Below are 18,688 nucleotides of genomic sequence, written 5' to 3'. Positions count from 1 at the left end.
AAAAAAAATATCAGTTATGAACTTTCCATCCTAAACCTGCCAATCTACATCCCTCCCTCTCCCGGGGTCCCATGCAGCCTGAAAGTGGCTCAGAGGTAGCAGCCCTCCCACCAGGGAAAAAGCCCAAAGAGCTACTCACAGCAGTGAGTTAGAACCCCATGCATTTCCAGGCACAGGGACACAAGCCAATGAGGAGTGTTGCATACAAAAGGGACCCCCGGGGTGAGAAGAGAGGAGACCAAGGTAGAAAGGCTGGCAAGTGCTGCACTCAATCCAGTTTCTGTTGGCTTGGCCACCTAAACCCAAAACGGACATTTCTGGAGTGACCCACCTTTCTGGATTGACCCCCTCTGGCTCCCCAGGGTGAGATACCTTAACGGGGAAGAAACCAGAGGCAGAAAAGTCACACAGAGGAAAAAAAGGGGGGAGGGGAGATTAAATTGAACTGCTGTAAGACAGGAGGGTACCAGAACTGAAAAGTGTAAGGAAAATGGGGCACTGAGTGAGGGAGAGAATTTAAACAAATCATAGGAGCTGGGGAGAAAATTCTGCATAAAAACAAACAGAACAGATCAAGATTCCCAGAGAAGGAACAGAGGAAAGGAGGTGAAACAATTGCACACAAATGCAGTCTTAAAAACTGTATTGCAAGCTGGAAGTGAATGCCTGAAACTACCGGGCTCCAACCTAGCAGTCTGGACTCCTGAAGACAATTATATACTAATGTAGATTACAGGGGGTGACAGTATGATTGTGGGGACCTTGTGGATCACACCCCCTTTATCTAGTGTATGGATGAGTAGAAAAATGGGGACAAAAACTAAAGGACAAATGGGGTGGGATGGGGGGATGATTTGGGTGTTCTTTTTTCACTTTTGTTTTTTGTTCTTGTTCTCGTTCTTTCTGATGTGGGGAAAATGTTCAGAGATAGATTGTGGATTGTGGTGATGAACACATAACTATGTTATCATACTGTGGACAGTGGATTGTATACCATGGATGATTGTATGGTGTGTGAATGTATTTCAATAAAACTGAATTTAATTAAAAAAAACTGTATTGCATATCAAAGGCAAGAATCAAATGAAGAAGAGCTGAGAAAAAAAAACAAACAGAAAACTACAAGTGTTGCAGAGGATGTGGAGAAATAGGAACACTCATTCATTGCTGGTAAGAATGTAATGGTGCAGCTGCTGTGGAAGACAGTTTGGCAGTTCCTCAGGAAGCTAAGTCTAGAAGTACCAAATGACCCGGGAGCCCCGCTACTAGGTAGATACCCAGAAGAATTGAAAGCAGGGACTTGAACAGATATTGCATAACAATGTTCAAAGTGGCATTTTTCACAATTGCCAAAAGATGGAAGCTACCCAAATGATTATCAACTGATGAATGCATAAACAAAATTTGGTATATACATACAACGGAATACTATTCCGTAAAAAGGAATGAAGTCCTCATACATGCGGCAAGGATGAACCTTGAGGACATTATGCTGAGTGAAGTAAGCTAGACACAAAAGAACAAATATTATATGATCCCACTGATATGACCTAAGTATAATAAGCAGACTCTTAGAGTAAGAATCTAGAATATAGGTTGCCAGGGAATTGATTCATGTTAAAGAATGGGGGGTTGATGCCTTAATTTGTACAGAATTCCTCTTTAGGTTGATTGTAAAGGTTTGGAAATAGATGGTGGTAATGGTAGCACATTGTTGTGAGTGTAATTAACATCACTGAATTACATAGGTGAATGTGGTTAAAAGGGGAAACTTTAGGTGGTATATGTCACTAGAGTAAAAATTAAATGATAAAACATAGAACTGTATAACACAGTGAACCCTATTGTAGATGACAGACTATAGTTAATAGTACAAGTAAAAGATGTCTTTCATGAATTATAACAAATATATGACACTAACACAATGTGTTAATAATAGGGTGGTATATGGGGAAAAAATACAACTAATGTAAACTATGGATGACAGTACCATTTTAATAATTTTTCATCAGTTTTAACAAAGTTAACTACTGTTAAAAAAATTAGTACAACTGTTAAAAAGTGCTATCATCAATAGATTGTGGTGATGAACGCATAACTATGTTGTCATACTGTGGACAGTGGATTGTATACCATGATGATTGTATGGTGTGTGAATGTATTTCAATAAAACTGAATTTAATTAAAAAAAAAAGCATTTTAGGAAAAAAAACAAAAAACAAACAAACAAAAAAAAGTGCTATCATCAAATGTAACAAATGTTCCACACCACTGCAAGGTGTTGGTGGTTGGGCGGTGTATGGGAATTCTGTATTTTATGCATGATTGTTCTGTAAACCCACAACTCCTCTAATTAAAAATTATTTAAAATGTCCTTATTGTTTAAGCCCTTTGGAGTTGTATTTCTGTTACTTACTGCTGAAAGCATCTTAACTGATACAACTACTGCCAAGATTAAATTGGAGAATGGGCCTGGGGTCAAGACCAACATATGTGGGTAAGGGTTGGGGGCTTTCTCAAAACGTAGACAGAGGTTTTAATTATGAAGATTTGAAGGAGACTATTCTCATAGAGGAATGTGGAGCAGTTGACAGAGGTAAAAGATCAAGAACTGAGATGCATCCATGAAGGGACTTCCTTCTGAAAAGGACTCAATTTCTTGGATGCCAAGAATCTGTAAGCATACAAATTTAAATTGCAACATATATGGTGTGCCGGTTTGAAACTGCTATATACCCCAGGAAAGACTATGTTCTTTAATGCAGTCTTGTGGGGGCAGATTTATTGGGGAGGGGGGGGCTTTTGATTAGGTTGTTTCCATGGAGATGTGACCACCAAACTGTGGGTGAGACTTTTTGATTAGTTTATTTCCATGGAGGTATGGCCCCACCCATTCAAGGTGGGTCTTAATTAGATCACTGGAGTCCTTGAGAGAGCTGACAGCCCACACAGACCCAGAGGCTTGGGGATGCTGGGAGACGCAGGACATTTAGAGATGCTAAGAAATGAAGCCCAGAGTTTTCCCCAGAGAAGCTAAGAGAGGACCCCCAGACTCTTAGAGAAAAACGCCCTGGGAGTAAAAGCAAGGATGCACAGAAGCTGAGAGACAGGAGCAAAGACAGAAGCCCAGAGACATTTTGGAGACAGCCATTTTGAAATCAGAATCCAGGAGCAAAGGACCAGCAGACACCAGCCACATGCCTTCCCAGCTGACAGAGGTATTCTGGACACAATCAGCCTTTCTACAGTGACAATAACCTCATGTTGATGCCTTAGTTTAGATACTTTTATGGCATTTGAACTACAAATTTGTAACCTAATAAATCCCCTTTATAAAAGCCAATCCATTTCTGGTATTTTGCATAACAGCACTTGAGCAAACCAGAACATATGGTTACTCTAATTTTCTATATCCATAGACCTGTACTGCTTTATATGTGGTCATATGGGAGGGATCTAAAGTATGGGATTATTGGATCCTTTAGGGAAATAAGATCTGTCTTATGTTCAATTTCCCCATGCCTCCTCCCCACCCCCCACTGCCCACATAAAGACCGTCATAAAGGATAGCCCTGGGCTGAGAGGCTTAAATTCCTCAGATCCAGGATATATAATCAGCAGCAAAGTGATGGTAGCAGCTAAGGAGAGAGGCCAAGAAAATGACTAAGGAGCAGATATGAAACAGCCCCTTTCTCCTCTGCTAAAACTCTCAAGAGAACTGATTCTTAGGGGAATGAAAAAGTTAACACTGGGGTTATACATCCTTAGCTATCAAAAGTTATTAAAGAATAAATATGAAGGATTTGGAAGTTGTCTTTGATATAAGATATGTTTTTGTTTTTCTGTAAAATAAGTCTAAGAATAAATGCATATAAATGAATATTGATGAAAACCCCATTTTAACAGACTCCACAGGACATTGGCATTATTGGACAGCCAAATATGTTAATGTCAATTCTATTACTAAAAATCACATTCCAAGATCCAGAAATGAAAGAGATCTCATGTCAAATGTTTGTGTTCAAGTGTTCTGAACACCATCATCACCATGATATATGCTAGCAGGTATATTATATCTACGATCTTAGTGAGGATTATTGAGATGGACAATGGTGAGGAGAAAATGTAAAAAGGAATTTCTGCTTAATGGAAGGGCAATAAATATATAAAGGGATCAACTACAGCTCACCCCAGTTTTTTTTCCTCCACACTCTAACACAAACAGGATACAACTAGCTGTTCTCATTAGAGTTATGGTCGCAAGGACCACAATTAGAAAAGTCAGTAGGATTATTTAATGAATGCTTCCTGTTGTAGCCCAAGTCAAGTCTCACATTTCCTAGCACACCTGGAGTAGTGGAAGATTAGCTATATTTCAGACCTGTCCAGCACACTTCCCATCTCCCTTCTTCCAGTTCTTCTGTGCACTTCTCCCAACTGCACAGGGACAGGTGGTACTGAATCAGTGTATGACCTCACCCTACCTAGCTTAAAGGGTGCACATGTGACCCATCCTGGCCAATCAGAGAATTGCATCCCCTTGTCCAGTGTGATTGCATAGAAAGGTAATCAGAGTCTTCCCTGGAGTTGCTGTAGAACCACTGGAAGAAAGACATTGTCTTAGCACCCAATTTTTAAATGGAAGAAACAAGTTTGGAACTGTGGGTGTCATCCTGTCCATGCTGTGGAGAGAAGTTTCTTACAGAATGAAGGTCCCAAAACCAGAAGAAAAGAGAGAGAGAGGAGGGAGGGAGGGAGAGAGGAGAGAAAGAGTGGGCGCACAGCCTGGAGACATCATGTAAATTCCCAGCCATGCCTGTAGCACCACCCTTGGGCTTCCTAGGGATATAAATCTAATATTCCTTCTCTTTAAGCCAGCTGGAGCTAGGTTTTGTCATTTGAAACTGAGGGTCCTGACTGATACACCTAGTCATTGCAAAAAGTAGAGGCTAATCTTGACACTAAGATTAACAACCTTCAGTGGAAAAGGGACCTCACATATTTGCCTCAAATAACATTATGGTAGATGTTGATGTTTAACAAGCTAACATCAGCAGGTCAGCTTTAAAAAAATGCACATTCTAGATGTTTTCAGCCCTTGCTTAGAGTCCTCCCCTCCTTTTCTCTACATTTTCCCTACCACCTAGTGCATCAGGAAGCTGTTGCAGGCCAGTGGTGGTGGTGAGGGAAAAATTCTGTCTATTAAAGAACTTGGAGGAGAAACGCATGCCATCCCTGTATTTTCCCAGGGGAATCTACTAGCAAGGGCTTATAACTACCCCAGTACTCCATGCTTTCACCAGCTGTGCAACGTTGGGCAATTCATTCCGCTGCTCTGAGCCTTCAAATGGGCAAACAGGCATAACAAATGCATACTACACAGCATTGGGATGAGGAGCAGGCTGCTGCTCTGTTTAAAGTGCTCAGTGCAATGCCTGGCATACAGTGAAGACTCAACAAATTGATAATTATTACATTTAGCCAGTTCTCACCTGTGCTATTATATTATTCTCCTAGAATGATGAACATACTATGGCACCAATATCGGTAAAATATACAGAGAGGTGGCAGAAATGAAATTAAAAGTATCTTAGCTTAAATCTACCAAAATTAGAAAGGAAGAAACTGTCGATGAGGCAATAACTTCTCACAAAGGGCCATGCTCTATCCTACACAATTCCACTCTATTTTCTGCCTAAGTTTTCTTACTTGTTCCCTCAAACTTAAAATATTTTCCCACACAGATCTCAAATCTTCATGTTATTTAGCCAAGGATGGAAAGCAATTTTTATTACAGTATTTGTTGTAATACTGTGTATTACCATGTGTAGCATTTTACCCAATACCGTTTATTCTTTGAGAGCCCTTGTGGGAGTTAATTGCCTTTTCAGGAAGTCCTTTGCAAATTCTCCCCTTCCACCCCAAAAGGTTTTCCTTTGTTTGTATCTTGGTAGCAACTCTAAAGTTGTCAAGATTTGGACTCTGGTATTAGTATTGTCTCAGAGCATCCCCACAGCAGTGGTCTGTTTCATCATCCAATGAGCTCTGCCTGTTTGCTGGTGTGACCTTCAGTGGAAGGAAGCCAAGCGCCTATAGTAGTATTCCTGGGGAAAATTTAAGCAGCTGTGGCTGTGTAATTTAAAACCTCTGAGAAGTGTGCAGTAGTCTGTGCACAGCGCTAGTAAAACATGAAGGCTGGATGCAGCCTGTTCTCCAGAGGACTTTCTCACCCACTGCAGGAGAGAGAAAACTGAAAGACAAACCTGGGTGCAGCCGGAAAGGTCCAGATAGATGAGCTTGTGGCATCCATTCCCTAAATTCAGGTACTGTAAGCCTTTGTCTGTGAACTTTTTGCAATAAGCCAAACTAAGATTCTGTAAGTTGTGGAAATGCCTGAAAAGACAGGGTGAGGGAAGAAAGAAAGGAAAGTGATTATACTTTGGTTGTTTTCTCACATCTTTCTTAAGCCACTATGACAAAGAGAAGTAACACTGTAAATTAATCTTTTCTCCAGGCAGATGTTCGATAGTTTAATTTTATTGTTAACTCTCTTAAAGTTAAATAAAGGAGATGGCAGTAGTATATCAGGAAATGCATGATTAGATTTTAAATGAAACATCAGTTAATGAAAGATTTGCCTAGATTCTTAAGAAAACTGACTGGGATAAAGTTTTTGGGGTGGGGTGAGGGTATGTTCATTCTGTTTGGAAGTTAGTTAGGTTTTGGAACTAAAGTTACAGTTTGCTTTAACGTTGCATTTAGGTTTTCTTTTTAGAGCACCAAAATAATATACAAAATGTCTAGAAAGAACAAACCCTTTGTAAACATTTAAATGGAGATTAACTATTAACATGTGTGTTTAAGAATCAAACATTTAGGATTTGGGCAGAAAGGAGGCAAAGTTGAACATATAGGCTCTTAAAATGAACCCATAATCAAATGGTTTGAAAAAATATGAATAGGCATGATTTTTAAAGTAACAGTTTTATTATTATAAAGACTGATATTCAACAGAGCTTAAAATGGGTTAAGAAGGGCAGTGTGCAAATGAGTGGGCAGTACATGAGAGGAATAAAAACTACATCAGAGGCTATCAATCTTACTGGAGTTAAAACAGATTAAATATGACATTACCACAATGACCAAAACAAGAACTTCCAGAAATAAAGGAGGGTAATTAGGATGAGCCTGTACTACTGTTCAAGGGCTAGCAGTTTGAGGACACTGTTTGGGCAACTTTCCAAACCCTCCTAGGCCTGGCATTTTTAAAAAGTGCAAGAACTCCCACTGCTGCCCGCTCTTGTAATAGGAATTAATAACATACTCTTGGCTTCTGATCTGCACAAGTTTAACAGCAAATTAGAAAGCAAAGAGAAAAAAAAGTGAGGGGGGACAATGCCTCACTGCATCTCCCAAAGTGCACAAATGAATAAGAAAGTTTATATTCACATAAATAGGAAATAAAATATGCCAGATTTTTCTCTTAAAATCTGAAAAACACATCCATATGATATAATGTTTCCTATACCGTAGTGAATTATCTAGTTAAAGCACACGTTCCCCTCTGGCGTGGACTCCGTAGGAGATTCAAGGGCACAGGGAGGGAAGCCTTTTGGACAGCCCAGTGGCTGCGTGGGTGGAGGCCTTGAAGGAGAAAGCAGCCCCAACATCCCAAAGACACACCCCCTCTCCTGGGGCCCTTGAGTTAAGGAAGAGTTCTGCCAAAGTTTTGGAAATGTCGTTGAAATGCTTGATCTTCCTTTCCCTTGAGTGTGTCCTGTGATCCAACTGAGAAAGTACAATTTTCTTGGGACTGGGGAAGTGGGTGTTACTTCTAACAGTCCTTCAGCTCTCTAATCTAGAGAAAGGAATATTGAGGCAGGCAGCCGAACACAATGGAAAATGCACAAAGTTTTGGAATCTGACCAAACTGGATTCAAATCCCAGCCCTGACACTTAACTGTAACTTCCCTAACCTCTCAGAGATTGTTCCTCCCTCTGTTAAGTGGAGATGATAGCAGGTTTTTGTTTCTTCTTTATGACTCTGACCAACTGTGGGGCCTCTGGCTTTCTGGAACCTCAGTTTTCTCATTTGTAAAATGGATGTGATCATATCTGCCCTTTCTTCTCAGAGGTGTGACAACTAAATGAGAATAGGAATGTAATAGCATTATCTTGAAGATGATTTTGATGATTAAAATCACCAAGGACATGGCAGGAGCTTAAAAAACATATTTATAGTGTTACTATTACTACTTCTACCCCAGATAATACTAGCATATTATATTAATTGTTTTCATGGCTTTTGTACTATCTTCTGCCATTTAAGGAAATAATGGATATTTATCTTACAAGGGTGGTGCATACGACATTATTCCAAGAGTTTTGGGGACTTCACATTGCATTTACATCTTGGGCCAAGACTGTTGTTCAATTTTTTTAATTCACGTGATCAGGTAACAAATACTAAATGTAGGAATTGAGTTAGTAGCTCTTAACTTTTTTTGACAGACACTTTTGGCAGTCTGGTGAAGCCTATGGACGCTGTCTCAGCACAGTGTTTTTAAATGCATAAAATAAAATACAAAGGCAGACAATTCTATAAAAATATATATTAATCAGTTTTTAAAAACCAATTATGTGGAATAGTAATATATGCTCTTTATCAAACATGTTGAATAACAAAATCCAGAGACAGGTCTAATAATTACCGTGGCTTTGACAAAGCAATAAGTGTAAATGGTATTTAGAAATATTTGTAACAACTTTAATGTGATAAAATAGTTGTCGTATATATGAATGAAAAAATCCCAGGGGCTACTGCTACTATTCTAGTTTTTACCTACATTTCAGTTACAACTTACTGAAAATAGAGACTTTTTTCCCCATCAAAATTCATGGAATTCCTTCCAGAATTCCATCTATGGCCTCCTTGGGGTATCCACTGACCCTAGAATAAGAATCTCTGCTTTAGGCAAAAGAAGTTGTTCTTCATTAGACTAAAGGACTCCTGAGTTGAAAATCCCTGGATGGCTCTTTTCAAACTGGAACCTAATGGATTCCATCAGTTTGAAAGCAAATCGCTCTCATCTCAAGTGCCCTTATAAGCCTTTCTAGGGATTTACAGTGCTCAGGCGCTTAAAGCAGACTTTAAGCTGTGGGGATAGGGAAAGTATCAGCCAATGATGAAATCACACTTGGTAAATTTTAAGCAATACTGCCACGTCTTATTCTGACTTTTGGCAAAGAAATGTGTCCCCTGCATTAGTATGATCTAGTTCCTCATTTTCCCAACCAGAGACCACTTGATGATTCGAATTCTACTTGAGGCAGAGTGTTCGCAGCCTGTGTTTATCTTTTCCTAATTATTTGGTAATTAAGCATTTCTTGTGGGGGTGGAGAGAAGTTTCTCTCCTATCTTTATGGTTTATTTTTTGCTGCTGTGATAATCTTTAAGAATTTACAATTATTATAGAGACTATAGAGATTATTTTTTTCTCCTTTTTTTTTTTTCTCCATTAAAGAATTAAGGCCTTCTATGTTAGAGCTCCAACACCTGAGGGAATTACTACTGGAAGGAATGTAGAATTATATATATAAATTAAAATTTCTCTGAAAAGTCACCAAGACAAGGCCCAGTCTGTAAAAGAAAGAATTTTCATGCTGATTCTTTGAATTGAGTGTTGGGCTCTCTAGTTTCATAGAGGCAGTTTTGAGCAACAGAATTCCTGCAGAAAATTTAAATGCAGTGGTTTGGCCTCACACTTACAGGGTACACCTTGAGGTTGTCCAGTCAAGACAATAGCCCCACTTTGATGGGCACTGATGAGACTATACAACATGTTAGTCCCTGCCATTAAGATGTTTCCAAGCCAGTTGAAGGGTCAGTTCATGCATATGAAAAATAATTAGGCACCACTCCACAGTGGCACATAGACTCCATTCAGGAGCAAAGATCACAATAGCTTTACTCGCCACTGTATGCCCAGAAGCCTTGCACATAGTGGTTGATCAATACAGGGTGAATAAGTGAATGAATGTTGCTGTTAGAATTCAGAGAAGGGAGAGACCACTGCTGGGAGATGGTGTGATTTGAGGTGTAAAGAAGCAGAGAGACAGAGGAGAGCATTACAGCTGAACAGAAAGCAGGAGCATGCATGAACAGATGACAGAGTTTAGGACCTCTCTTGAGAAACCTGGGCAGATAAGGTTAACTGGATAACATTAAGGGACAGTCAGGGAAGAATCTAGACTTTAAGCATGGTAAGGACATACGATGATTGTTCCAGGGTGTTTCTTGCAACATGGGGCAGTAGTTGGAAGGTAAGAGAGAACCATCAGGATGCTGTCCCAAGTGAGGTGCTGAGAGTGCCACCTAGCTCATGGCAATAGGAATAAATGGAAAGGATTCAATTCAGGAAATACTTAGAAGCAAAAAGTTTCCTGGAATGGGACTGAGCTGTGTGCAGCCCTCATTTTCAACTTTAGAAAACTGAGCAAGTCCCCAGTGAGGTGAGGGAAAATATTCAAATAAAAAACTGGTGAATCAATAATGCCATGAAGGGCAAACGAATTACATAGTTCTTCTGGCAAATGATTTCTTTGGGAAGAAATGCTAATGCCAATGCAGAGAGAATGAAAGCAGCAACAACCAACATATCTTTGTTTGTTTATAGTTTAAAGAATGCTTTTGCATACCCAAGCATGTTTGAAACAATGGAAAACAGAGCAAAAATAGGGAATTATTATGAAATCTATTTTTATCATAGATGAAATCAGTGTGCATTTTTTTCATATGACAAAATACATCAGTATCAAGTATTTTGAATGTTCTCTCATTAGTAAGAACTAGAAGTTAAAATCCAAAACAAAATTCTTATTTTGGATCTTATTCCTATTGCCCACTAAAGTATAGCTTCATTTGTGAAATGTGTTCCTAAAAAGTTATATATAATTGTAGTGTTATACTAAATGTCCTAAAAGAACAGGTTCTCTGTCTGGGGTGGGAGAGGGGAGGAGAGGAAAGGAGGAAATAAGGGAGTGGGGAGCTCTAGCTTAGTATGGAATGCCTAAAGAAAAGTACTGAACAACGTTTACCTTAAACACCTCTGAAAGGGTCTCAAGTATCCTCAGGGGCCCCTCACAGTGGGGTCAGTGGCACCAGCTCACATCAAGCTCATGAAAGCATGGTTGTTAGCATCCTTTCCCAACTCCACATTCAGTGACACCCTGTTGGCAGCTTAAAAGCAGCCACGGTGGGAGAATTTACACCAAAGAAATTGGAAACCCTAAAAATCAGAGCTTTCTCCTCTCTGCCTCTTAGAGCTAGTAGTTAAAAGTTTACTATGTCCCTGGAACACACTTTGAGAACCATTGATGTAGAGGCTACAGTATGCAGAGGAAATGTATATAGATACAAAAATGATGAGAGAGAAGATGACAGACTTGAGGAACAGAGAATAAAAATTTGATCTAAAAAGAAATGGGGATTCTTAAGAAAAAACCTGAACGAATGAAATAGAAGAATTAAAAAGAAGAATACCTTTCTTGGCTGAGAAAAGATCTAAATTTTAGCATTTCAAAGAAATATCATGTTCCAGGAAAAATTAATTGAAAGAACACAAATAAAACTCGGAAAATGCTTTTAATTTCTCAGAAAAAGGAAAGTCTTGCAAGCATCTTGGCAGAAAAAATAGGTTAACAAAGAAGGAACAAAATTCAACCCAGCTTTAGACGTCTTTTTAACTTGAAATATCAAAGATTATGAGCAACATTTGTAGGGTTTCAAAGAGAAAATAGAGCATATGATTCAAGCACTATATAGCAAGAGAAGCTGTTGCATATCCTCCAAGACAATAGAGAGTCATTTTCAGAATGCAGTGGCTGAAAATCTAACATTCATGTTGCTTTCCTGAAAAAGAGTATTCAAAACTATATTTCCAGTCATCATAGGGTGAATCAAAATCAAAATTAAAGAGTAAGGAAATTGTAGAAAAATGGGCCATCAATCAATGACAAACATAGAATAACTACATTTCATTAAAATACAATTATAATATTGAGGACAAACACTAGAAATCAATATTAAAAGGAAAGTTAATGAATTAACAAAAACTTAAGATAAGTGTATGTACAAAGAAGTGGAAGTGGAAGGGTGTTGAGATCAAGAGAGAAATGGAGAATTAAAGTGCTTTATATCTCTTGTCTAACACAGGGGAAATCAAGAGTTATTGTTTTATCTTGACTTCGATGGTTAGAGAAATGCAAGTTAAAGCATGTTTTTTTTTCTAAAAACCTTACAAGGAGCCCCTAGTTAGAATTCACAACAGAATGTGTATATAACTTTCAAATATCTTCAGAATATGAAAGTAAATAACATAGTTCATGTAGCAAAAGGCAGAGACAAAGAGCACAGCATAGTCACATAAAAATCAAAAACATAAAGCAAGATGAAAAAAAATAAGAGCATACACTCAATATTGAAAAGAAATATTGATGTCTTAAACTGTCCTCTTAAAAATGCAGAGTGAAAATGTTTTTAAGAAAATAGGTGTTAGCTACATCCTACATATGAAAGACTAACCTAAAACAGTAACACAAAGGTTAAAATAAAGGGATGCATCCAGTTATTCCATGAAAGCAAAAGCAAAAGAAAAAAAAAGTGACTGTATTAATAGCAGACAAAATAGAATTCAGGGCAAAGAAACATCAACCAGGATAAAAAATATCATTTTATGTGAATGAACGCTGTAGTTAATAATACTTATTAGTTTTGAGTGTAAAATATAGCAAAATTAATTTAGAGAAGTTTGATTATAATAAGTTACTAATATACCACTATGATACTATGACATATCAAGAATTTATACATATATTCATACATATTCATGCAGAAATTTTGTTCTCTAAAAGAAAGTCTCTTTAGGTTAAGCATCCATGGACCACTTACCAAAATTAATTATAAATTAGTCCACAAAGAAATCTCAAATTCCAAAAATTAGAAATAATTCAGTCCACATTTCTTGACCACAATGCATAAAATCAGAAATTAAAAACAGATGCTCCATCAAAGAAACTTCAACCACTTGGAACCAAAACTCTCTTCTAAATAACTATCGGGTCAAAAAAGAAATCAAATATAATAGTGGTTTACAAAACGAGAACAACACTTAACAAATCTTACGTTTGGTCCAAATTATTATTCAGAAGAAATTTCATAGGTCTAAATATATATCTTTAATTTTAAAAGAAAGAAATAAAAATATTCAAATGAAAAGTTTAAAAAGATACCTATACCTCATAACTATATCCAAAAAAATGCCTATTTAGAAAATATAATGAGAAATTATAACCAGAAATGATACCATTCACAAGGACAATTTTAAAAATACCTAGGAATAACTTTCACAAAAATTATCTATATGAAAAAGGCAAAATTTTATTGAGAGATATAGGAACATTTGGAAAAATAGAGTTGTAGTATAGTCCTGATAGGGAGACCATTTATGATAAAACTATAAATTAGTTCCTAATTTGTTTTCTTTTTAATTATTGGTGTACTGGTAAATGTCTACCATACAGCTCTTCAAAAATATGTATGCATATGTATGTACATAAGTTCACTATACATTTTACAGATATAAGGGATGTATAACACAAAATTTACAAATAATAAAATACATAATACTCCATATAGCTGGCTGATTCTCACAGGATGCTTTAACTGATTTTTGTCACGCCCTTGGAAATGTAGCCAGTCAATGAGTTGCAAGTAAGGACTGAGTGTATTTCCAATAGAAATATTTTCATTTACATTAATGAAAAAGACAAAAGTGAAACAACAAAGACGTATGTCAAAACTTCACTCATTCATCAATGACATGAGTGATTCTTTGCTGAATCACATGATAATTTTCAAGTATTGAGAGAATATTTCCTCAACTTTTTGTGCTGTTCACAATGTGGCATATTTTTAACCCCAATCTGCTTTTTATTTTCTCAAGTCTAAACAATAAACAAAACAATAAATCAAGCCCTGATTTGTACTGTTTGCCAATTTCCCTGGTGTAGAATACTCCAATACTGGCTGATTTCAAGTTACCAACAAGAGGTCCCTGCACAGGGCGATGGGAGAGATGCTCAGCAGCACACCGTTTCCTAGTATTTTCCCCATGCAGGTACAATAGATGTAAATAACTTCCAGAGAAGAGCTAATAGTAATGTATAGGAAAATATCAGGAAGGGATAAGTTTTGAGTACTTATTGCCTATATAAGAATTTTACATACATAAGAAGGTATCATACATTATATGAGAAAAGAAGCTTTATTCAATAAATGATGCTGGAATAATTGGTTAGTTATTTAACAACCCTTAAAAAGTGTAAAAACTATTCTTAGCTTATTCATGGGCTGTACAAAAACAGGTGTTGGGCCACATGGGTCAGTTTGCTGACTTCTGGTTCGACTCATTGCTCCATTCATATACCAAAAATGAATTCTAGCTCGATTATAAATTTAAGTAAAAGAAAAGAAGCCACACCAGTAAGGAATAAATATGAGTAAATATATATCAAATGTCTGGAAGAAGAAGAATGTTCTACAATTAAAATTATCAGACGAAATTTCAAAGAAAGGTTTGATAGATTTGGCTAAATAAAATGTGGAAAGTCAATTAATAGTATAAACTGAAAACATGATGCCCCCCTTTCTAGGCTTGCACATTTCCAGAAAACGGTTGGTATCAGAAGATAAGGAAAAATACCACCCAGAATTTTCTATTTAAATGGTTCAAATTCCTTGCTGTCATTTTCAAAGGATCTTAAAAAAAAAAAAAAAAAAAAAAAAAAGTCATGTTCTCACAAAGGGTTCATTCTTTCACAATAGTTTGAGAAATGTTTTTCCCAAAGTCAATTTTTAATTTCTCCCAATATGACCATATACTCTTCCTCATTAGTCTTTCCTTAGTGAAAATAATAAGCAAATGACACACATTTGTGATGAATTTGAATATTCTGTCAACTCTTGGTGATATCTTGTGCCCTGTCCCTTTTCCTCTAAAGAAGCCCTGGCTGAGAAGTGCCCGGGTTTGTCAACAGTCAATCACGACTCAAAAATCAACCAGTAGCAGATTCCCTGGAGGTGGTAGGAGTCCCAACATGTAAACAGAACATCACAACAGGGAATTGGTGGATGACAGTACTCAACGTCTAGAGAGGCAGAAAGTTGGTGTTCTTCTGGTGTAGCAAAGTCCCAGACCCCAGACTGGAATTTAGGGGCCAGCTCCAATATCCAGGAAGGGGAACCAGAAGGAGACAGGCAGAGTCTGGCAAGCTGGTGGGCACAGTGCTGCAAGAATGACATGGAAACTTGGGGCAAGGCAGAAGACCAGTTATTCAATTGGATCTGCCAAGGAGGGACAGGACAAGAGTCCTGTTTTCAGGGAGCAAGACTTGTGGAAGCAAGAGTCCAGTTATCAGGATAGCAGTGACAAAGCCAGTGGGGTACTGGTGAAGAGAACACTACTTTTGGGGGATGCCAGAGCAAGCCAGGGCCCACAGGAGCATAATTATTTTCAGTGTAATTCATACAGCACAAGCATTACCTGGGCAGGAGACGCATGGTCCTGTTGGTGATAGCTGTGTTAGACAGATTGAGATACAGGACCCCAGGGCAGCCTTCGGAGATGTGTCTCATTGATTCATCCTGCATCAAAACAAAAGGAGAATCTTACCAAACTCTAATATGCTTTGCTGTTTTCCCATTATCTATCATCTCTCTTCCTGCCCCAGAAAAAGATATATATGTATAAGTTGTTCTCTTCATACTCCTTTTTATTCATTATAAATCAAATTTAAAATAAGTTGATAGTTTTGCTTGAAGTTTTATTACTCCCTCGCTTTCCCTTTCTTTGGAAATAAATTGTCCATTCCACCACAAGGCTACTTCCTTAAAATGTGAACCCTTACAAGTTCAACACTGTGACATGACATTTGTGTTCAAGTGTCATAAACTCTAGACTCTACAGATGCATGAAAGTGATTAAAAACAGATTCAATTTAAACTTACTAAAATCAGTCTAAAGGATAAGAATAGTAAACACAACAAATGGACTTCATTCAAAGCATTCTGTGTGTATGTATATATAACTGTTTCTGTGATTCTGTTACTGCAATATATTAAAATAGCTGAACAGATTTTCACCAAAATTTATGGTGCTTGAGATGACTGGTAATATATAGGCTACATGTTGGACATGAAACTCAATGTTGGGGGTAGAGTGGAGGAGAATCTTAAAGATCCAACAAGCTTCCTCCAGAGAACACAAAATAATACCCAAGAAAATGTCTGTGACTGTGACTTGAGAGAGAGAGGAAAACAAACAGTGCTTTCAAGCATGGACCCTAAATTTACAAGTCCAGATGAATTGCAAGCTTTAAAATAAAATAAAATTTTAGTTTATTCTTCTCACTTGGGTACTCTATATAAAGTGCTCTAGAGTGACAGCAGCAGAGTTATATTTATTTAATGATTGTCACTTAGCTAGGAGATGTGATTTGACGAAATATTCTGCACGGTCAATATGGCCACCCCCAACACCACTAAAGATGACCAAACTGAGCCACAAAGGTTTATTTTCAGCTGGATCATCAATGTTTAACATTCCATTCCTAGCTATTTCCTGGAGTTGTAGAAATTAAAATAACCCTCCTGCAGGCAGAGCCTCTGTTAAGCAAGGCTAGGAAATAGTTGATTTACAAGTGCATGGAAGGTTGTATTTTAAGCCATTAAGCTCTGTGGGTTGCTGTAGGAAAGGTTCTTAGTGTTGAACTGCTGCATGAGTACAAGTGGAGGATTTTGATAAACAGTGTACTCTCATCACTGCATTCAAGCTGCTAGCAATATTTCTGGATACTCTACCACCAAAATGCAGGATTTGGATATGCAAATGGATGGGTAAAAAGTTGTAATAAAGAAGTTAAAATTTAACAAATGATTGAGTCCTGAATCATTATATAGATATTTCATTTTTACTTTCTAATATATTAGAATAGCCAGAGGGAAATAACTGAAATTACTGAACTATGGCCCAGCTGCCTTGATCCTTGTTAATGACTGTATAACTACATAGCCTTCATCCTGTTATTCTAAAAACCTTGTGACTGGCCCTCTTTTGTATCCCCTAATCCTGTTTTTCAACTTTCAAGTCTTAAGGAGTCAGCCCAGAACTAACCCATCCCAGTTCCTAGACTATCTTGCTAAGCATATAATCAATCTGCACATGCTCAAAATTGATCAACTCTAATTACATCATCTACAGCCATTGTACTCATTATCCTAAAACCTTTCCATCTTTTGATAATATAAAACTATCAGTTACTGCAGTTTGGGGAGACAGATTTTTAGGCCAATAGGCCATCTGATCTGCTTTGCGCTAAGCAATAAACTCTTTCTCTCTTTGAAACCCTGGTGTCTTAGGAATTGGCCATTTGAGCACATCAGGCAGAGAACCCCCTGGTTTTGACTGGTATCAATTTGGCAACCCAGATGGGAACAGGTTCCTAAGAAACAAGGAATCCAACTGCCCGAAGTTCTGGAGCCCAGCAGGACGGGTAAGCATGGTGACTGAGACTTTTGCAGCTGTTAAACTCTTTTAGTCTAGAAGCTTGGCAACTGGATTTTTCTCTGTTCTGCACTCAAGACCCTCAGTGCTTTAAAAATCTTCAAAGAGAAACAATTTCCAGTTCCAGGTCCAGACATCTGACTGGGTGAGTAGGTCATCAAGGTAAAAGTAGATCAGGAAGTTAATACGGAGGTTCGAGTCCCCTGGGCCTGGGTTTTAAGACCTGGGTCCTGCTTCCAGAACAATCCCCCTTGCTTTGCCCTCTACACCTTTTCTTTTTTCTGTTTTCTATAAAAATAATCCAGCAATTAATTTGTATGTAACAAACATATATTTAATGTCTATTTAATTATTAATTGGTGTGTTATTAAGTACATAGGGTTGGGTGTCTTATAAATTGTTCATTGGTGTGTTACTGTATTTATATTGTTCAAGTGTTCCTAACTGGTTATGATTACTGAAATTCTTTAAAATGGGAAATTCTAATTCTAATAGCATTGCAGAATCCCTTTGGCCATATTTTGAAAAGTTAGAAAGATTTTGTTATGAGCTTATGGAAAAAAATACTTTATTTATTAATGCAGTCTAGCGTCAATATGATTTAGAATCAGGAAAGAAATGGCCTGAAAATAGCCCTATAGAAAAGGACATAGGTTAGAGTTATCCTGCAAAAGAGAGCAGAAATGGGATAAGATGATGTATATTCAATCTTTTATTTGTCTCTCTCAAAAGCATATTTCTGTGTTTCTATTTCTTTGGGTGACTAGTTTTCTATTTGTGTCTGTCTGCTTATTCAATGTATATTTTCATACCTCCATATGGTAATAGAAAATTAAGAAAAAATTCTTGAAGAACTCTATTTGAATTGCTTAAAAATAAATAAGTGCTCATATGTTACTATATATATGCTTATATATAAGCTCTCTCTATATAAATTAGTACTCCTGGAGTCCCAGAGAAAATGGTGTGGGGTGGGGGGAAGCCCTCTAGGCACCAGGGTTCAAGGCCTTAGTACTTCTAATTATTGTAAACAAACCTGGATATTGGAAAGAAACCTCTGCCTGAAA

General features: G+C 37.5%; 2 protein-coding genes across 2 annotated transcripts in view; one reads left to right on the top strand and one right to left on the bottom strand.

Annotated features, from left to right (window-relative positions):
• FBXL13 (F-box and leucine rich repeat protein 13) overlaps positions 1–18,688 on the bottom strand; it is a 316,890-nt gene that overhangs the window by 96,120 nt on the left and 202,082 nt on the right. Inside the window, exons 11-12 of the mRNA XM_037836473.1 lie at positions 15,603–15,703; positions 6,264–6,393 (exon numbers count right to left, since the gene is read on the bottom strand). Coding sequence (XP_037692401.1) covers positions 6,264–6,393; positions 15,603–15,703 — 231 coding nt within the window. The remainder of the gene's footprint in view (positions 1–6,263; positions 6,394–15,602; positions 15,704–18,688) is intronic.
• LRRC17 (leucine rich repeat containing 17) overlaps positions 6,124–18,688 on the top strand; it is a 43,537-nt gene continuing 30,972 nt past the window's right edge. The window contains exons 1-2 of the mRNA XM_037836484.1: positions 6,124–6,323; positions 17,477–17,610. The gene's annotated coding sequence lies outside the window, so the exon portion shown is untranslated. The remainder of the gene's footprint in view (positions 6,324–17,476; positions 17,611–18,688) is intronic.

Source organism: Choloepus didactylus, chromosome 5 (assembly GCF_015220235.1).
Source record: "Choloepus didactylus isolate mChoDid1 chromosome 5, mChoDid1.pri, whole genome shotgun sequence".
NCBI classification, from domain to species: Eukaryota; Metazoa; Chordata; class Mammalia; order Pilosa; family Megalonychidae; genus Choloepus; species Choloepus didactylus.
The sequence above is the reverse complement of the archived record's forward strand: the minus strand, read 5'-3'. Positions and strand labels throughout refer to the sequence as shown.